Source organism: Gossypium raimondii, chromosome 7 (assembly GCF_025698545.1).
Source record: "Gossypium raimondii isolate GPD5lz chromosome 7, ASM2569854v1, whole genome shotgun sequence".
NCBI lineage: Eukaryota > Viridiplantae > Streptophyta > Magnoliopsida > Malvales > Malvaceae > Gossypium > Gossypium raimondii.
The window spans coordinates 45084360-45090158 of NC_068571.1; the positions used below are offsets into that span (position 1 = coordinate 45084360).

The window sequence follows — 5799 nt, forward strand, 5'->3', positions numbered from 1 at the left end:
TAGTGCAACTAAAGGGTGAACGATATCCTCTCATTGACATTACATGATAGATGAGAAGTAAACATGGTCATGGGTCATTTGTCTTTGTGATAAATGATTTAATTACTATTTGATAGTAATTGACTTTAATGAAGAAAGATGTAATGGTTATCATGAGATAAAATAAATTAATATTGGGAGAACGGATTTATCCCAAAGAGATTAAGTATATTATATGAGGGTAACACACTTATGACAATGTCATTGAACAAACACTTATTAACTTTTGTAATTGTATGTAATTAGAGAGAGCTCAGTCACAATACTATAGTGGAATGACTTCATCCTTGAATAAGTTTATAATTAATAAGGAAAAGCTGAAATTTAATTATAAATTATTTGAGTCCTAATTATATATATTCAATCGATCCTCCGCTAGTTCATTGAAACCATAAATGAATTGAATTTAGAACCAAATGGATAAAATGAATGAAAATAATGAAGTTAGAGAAATGAGTCGCATTCACAAATAAATGTTTCTTGCTAAGTATAAAAATGACTTGAGAATTAATTTAAGATTTTTGAATTATTATTTAAGGTTTATTGAATTATAATTAAATAATTGAAGTTTGAAAATGAAATTGAATTAATTTGTCATTATGGATTCGTTGAATAAGGAAATTAATTATATTTCCTCATAGTTTTGTTTACACTAAAGTTGTACTTTAACGAAATTAGAAATTGGTTGAGAAATTTATTTAATTGAAAAATTAATTAAGTTAATTTAATTAATTAGATTAATTGAATATATAATATATATTTTAGGAATAGAAAACAAGAATTAAATTGAATTAAATTATAATATGTTAGGTCAAAAGTTTAGGATTCACATATAATTGGACTCAATATATGAGAGACCCTAATTCCCCTCATTAACAAGAGAGGAGTGACAACCTTAATATTATTAACCAAGGTGTGTTGCCCAGCCCTATTCTAATTAGAGTAGGAGTGTGTTTTCTATTTAAATAATATTATTTTACAATGACTTGTTCAGCCAAAATTCTTCTCTCCCTATAAATAGAAAACACCGATTTCTATTGAGAGAGTTACTTTCCTATTGAACGCAATTCGTAATACGAGAATAGAAAAAAATATAGTTTGATTGAAAGCCAAGACCGATTTAAATCCGTCTCACAAAACACAAGTACTTTCGAAATAGAGTTTATTACTATAAATACTACAAAATGACTCGTTGAAAAATTTTGAGACTTCCATTGTAACTGTAAAACCATATTTCTTAACCGAACCTATTGCAATAGCAATCTTTTGTTCTTTTGTGGGGAACCCCCAACTTGTCGTCTCTATTGAAATATGATGCTTACGGGCTGACGATGTATCGTACCTTATTTTAATTTAATGAAATGTTCTCCTTTGGTAAAAAAAATTATATTACTCGTATCAGCGTTAATTTTTAAATTGCTCTTTCCAACATCCGGACGATTAAAAATCACTAAGCAAATGGCAGAAACATGGATTACAACAGCAATGAACCAACATTCAAAGAAAAAAATGAGACTGGCAAACGCACTATTTTAGTACTAGCACGTGAAAACCAAACCAACCCAAACCGAATTCTTCTCGTTCAATAATACAGCCCGTATAATTTCAGAGGATCATTTCGATTCCAAGTGCTGATGAATGCATTGAAAACAAAACCAAAACCCACTACGATAACTCACATTGCATCTATGTACTGTAAACCTGCAAATATAAGGTACAGAGAACAATTTTTATGAACTTATCACTGCTGTCCCTCGCCTGACTCGTGCTTTGAAGCTTCCTTGATCTCATCCCCAGCCTCATCCTAAAACCAAGGAACAATACAATAAATCATCTGAATAAGGAACTTCAAAAAAATCCATCATCAGGTAAAAAGGAACATCCAGTGTTGATCAATGAAATAATTAACATGAGCCATGAGATAATACAAAGCCCCAGGTTAACAACAATAACATCAGAATATTAGTTCTGAAACTACTCTGTTGAGGTGAAATGAGTTTGACATGTATACTGTGAAGAAACATTCTTGATATAGGTAAAGAAGCACTGATAATCTCGGAGATTAACTGAAACTGAGATATTAGTCCTGACATTAAGCTATGAGATGTCATACCAGGAAGTTTAGAGAACATGGTAGAGAACTGTAGTCATGTCAATGAAAGCAACTAAGTTCACTCAGGAATATAACTTTAGACATTTTTCATATCCATGTGGCATTTTAAAGATTTTTTTTATGTCTAGAGACAGCAGAGCTGCATGAAAATTTCATGATTGTGTGCAAACACAAACTTATTGTGTGGGGGGGAATACCGTGATGTCAGATGTCCAAAGGGTCAGGTTGTCCCGGAGAAGTTGCATGATCAATGTACTATCTTTGTAAGATTCCTCACCCAAAGTATCCAACTCAGAAATAGCCTCATCAAAAGCCTGCCAAACGAAAAACATGCCATTTTAGTTTGCAAGCAACCTTTAGACAGTCAATTCATGCCCTCGAGAAGACATTTTGGAAATTCGCATAAGAACAATCTAATTGTCATGCCTTAATACATAGAATTAAATTAACAAATCTCAGTAAAATGGACATCAATTTACAACATTACCAGACTTCTTATGGATAAAAGCAATCTCTAACATTTCTGTTCAGACTTTTTCTACACTAGAAAATGGAAAACTTAATGTAATAATTAGACTTCATAAGCAAAATGAGTTTATTTAGGGTAATCAATTTAACTTTTTTGTCCTAAGTTCAATGTCTGTACCATTAGTACAAACCAGATTCGCACAGTAGTTTTTAGGCGTTAACAAATTGGCTCCTCAAACTTGCAACTAGCTTATTGGATACAAGGAGTGGCCATCACAATTAAATCCAGTTGGGGTAGAATTAGATTAAAACAATTTACTATGCCCTCTGAAACAGATGAACCATACCAAGACAATAAAAAGCCAGACGAGTTTACTTTTTTTAACTGTTCTACATCAATGACAAATAAATAAAAAGAAAAGATATTGATAGCAAATCAGTAGAAAATAAACACCTGTTTTGCAAGATTGCAGGCACGATCAGGTGAGTTGAGGATTTCATAGTAGAAAACAGAGAAGTTAAGAGCAAGTCCCAGCCTAATTGGGTGAGTAGGAGCAAGCTCAGCAAGAGCAATATCCTGCCATCACAAAAATCAAAATAAAAAGGCTTAGAAATTTTATCTTAATCTTTCCAGTGAAAGAAATGCTTAAGGAATTATAGAGAAAATAACTCATACTGACAAGACTGCATCAGCAATTGACCCACCTGAGCAGACTTGTAAGCCAACAAAGTGCTCTCGGCAGCTTCCTTCCTCTCAGCACCAGTCTTAAACTCAGCAAGATACCTGTGATAATCACCCTTCATCTTAAGGTAGAACACCTTCGACTCAGCAGATGAGGCCAAAGGAATGAGGTGAGATTCAAGAAGGCTCAAAATCCCATCACAGATCTTGCTGAGCTCAGCTTCAATCTTACCCCTATACTCCTTTAGTTGTGCAACATGGTCCTCATTTCCTCTGCTCTCTTCCTTCTGCTCAATGGAAGAGATGATCCTCCAAGACGCCCTCCTTGCCCCAATCACATTTTTGTAAGCCACGGAGAGAAGGTTCCGTTCCTCAACAGTCAGCTCCTCAACATCAACAGTTTTTGCAACTTTCTCCATGAACTCCACCATTTCCTCATAGCGTTCAGCCTGCTCAGCCAGCTTGGCCATGTAAACATTTTCCTCTCGTGATGATTCAGTTGGAGACATCTTTACAATATCAATCAATCTAATACGTGATCCTGAGAACACAGCAAGATTTACTTTTTTTTTTATACAAACATTTCTAACCAAATCATGGGTCTAAACAAGAGCATCCACATCTAGAACAATCATTCGAGACATTCTCATTCCTCAATCCTAAACATACCCCCCCCCCCAAATTTTAGCTCTTCGGTTCTCCAAAATTTTCCAACTTCTAGATCCAATCTTACTTTTGCCAAAAAACCAAAAGATATAACCTACATTTAATTAATAATCCAAAAAAAAAAAACCATCCAAACTGTGAGTAAGATGAATCATCAGCACTAGCTCCTATCCTCCATTCCAATTTCCAACAGTTCCTCAATATCCAAACTGTTATTTTTGGTTAGCTGAACTTTCTACTCTACAGCTTGGCAACAAAATTTCCTATTTCTTTTTTCCCCAATTTTAAGGAACCAAACAGACCACCAAAGAAAAAAGCAACCCTAATTAGGAAAATCACGCAATGAAGAGCTCAAATCCTAAACAGATTGATTCTAAACCAATAAAATTAGAGCAAAAAGAAAAAAAAAGAAGCTACAAAACCATTCATTGCATTAATAAAAAAGCTAAGAACAAAATCGGGAAACGTATAAAAATTAAAACCCTATAGATCTCAAATTAAAGAAATAAACTCCAAAATTATCAATAAAACGACGACCAAGAGTGACGTACCGATCGACGACTTTTTCGTTGGTGCAAGTGAGAAAGAGAAAATTATTGTAGGGAGTGGAGACTAAACTCTGAATTGCTAGAGGGCTGGTTTTTTTTATAAATTAATTTTTAAAAAGGGTATCAAAGATTACACAAAAAAAACAAACCAAAAAAAAAAGGTATCAAAGAGAGTAAGGGAGAAAGAGAGGGTGGTCCAATGAGACGGCGACAAGTGGTGGATAGCAGAGATTCCTTGGAGTTTTGGGCTTGTGAAGCTGAGAGCTGAGTTAGTACATATTTAAGAGGAAAATTGTATGAAACTAACATACAATGTTATTAATTTATTTTTCAATAATTTAATATTATTTTAGTATTTTCTCTTAAATTGTAGTATTTTTATTTTTGAAAAAATTCAAATCCAAAATAATGTATTGAAATTTAGAATAAAAATATTGAAATGATATTGAATTATTGGAAAGGTATGAAATCGAATAGATATATTTGTTTAGGTATGAAATTGAGTAGAAATTATTAGGTAGGGTTTTTTTTATCTTGTAAATTATGCTCTTTCACATAAAAATAGTGTTTTGCATGTAATTAAAATAGCTAACTCATTTTTAATTTTTATTTCAATTCATTTTCTTTTTTCTTTCATGACTCTTAATTTTAGACGAAAGCGACTTTTTAGAATTGTTTTTCATGTGTTTTGACCAATTTAATTAGTTAACTTGGACCTCTAAAATTTATCTTATGACATTCAATTTTTCGAGCCTCCGATGATTTTAATTATATGAATTTTTTATTATTATCTTTTGGTATATCCCTTAAATTATATAAGTTCAATACTACGAGAATCAAGTTTCCGCATTAATCTATTTAAGCTATAAATCTAAAGATTCAAGGAGAGCATGATGTTTTCCTACACTTTAACCCCAAAAATTTAGTGGAAATTGTTTTTCATGACACAATTTTTAGTTTTCATTATTACGTATGAAGTTTGAGTTATTAGGAGAAAACAAATTTTCGAATTTTTAATGTGTTTTGAAATATTTGATTAGTAAACTTTGAGTTCTTACAAATCCATCTTATGATATTCATTTTCGTCGATGTTTACAATATGAAATGTGGTATTTCATTTGGTATATCCCTTTAGGTTATATGATTATTGAATTAGGGAACCAAGCTTTTAAAATAGTATACTCCAAACTGTAAATTCAAGAATTCTAATAAAGTGCGATATTTTATTATAATTTGACACATGAAATTTAGGTTATTGATAATATTTTTAAGAATAAAATTTT

General features: G+C 32.0%; 1 protein-coding gene across 1 annotated transcript; it reads right to left on the reverse strand.

Moving 5' to 3' along the window:
• Positions 1-1549: 1549 nt before the first annotated feature.
• On the reverse strand, positions 1550-4722 carry LOC105788453 (14-3-3-like protein A). The gene is made up of 5 exons (XM_012615364.2): positions 4520-4722; positions 3326-3843; positions 3075-3197; positions 2350-2466; positions 1550-1843 (listed from the first exon to the last, which is right to left on the reverse strand). The coding sequence occupies exons 2-5, from the start codon at positions 3809-3811 to the stop codon at positions 1781-1783; spliced, it is 789 nt and encodes a 262-aa protein (XP_012470818.1). The 5' UTR covers positions 3812-3843; positions 4520-4722; the 3' UTR covers positions 1550-1780.
• Between the last annotated feature and the right edge of the window lie 1077 nt (positions 4723-5799).

Coding starts and splice junctions, on each gene's coding strand:
- LOC105788453 (XM_012615364.2), bottom strand. CDS start 3,811: ATGTCTCCAACTGAATCATCACGAGAGGAAAATGTTTACATGGCCAAG. Junction 3,198..3,325: donor TGGCTTACAAGTCTGCTCAG/GTGGGTCAATTG, acceptor TTGTGATGGCAG/GATATTGCTCTTGCTGAGCT. Junction 1,844..2,349: donor TTTGGACATCTGACATCACG/GTATTCCCCCCC, acceptor CCTTGGTTTTAG/GATGAGGCTGGGGATGAGAT.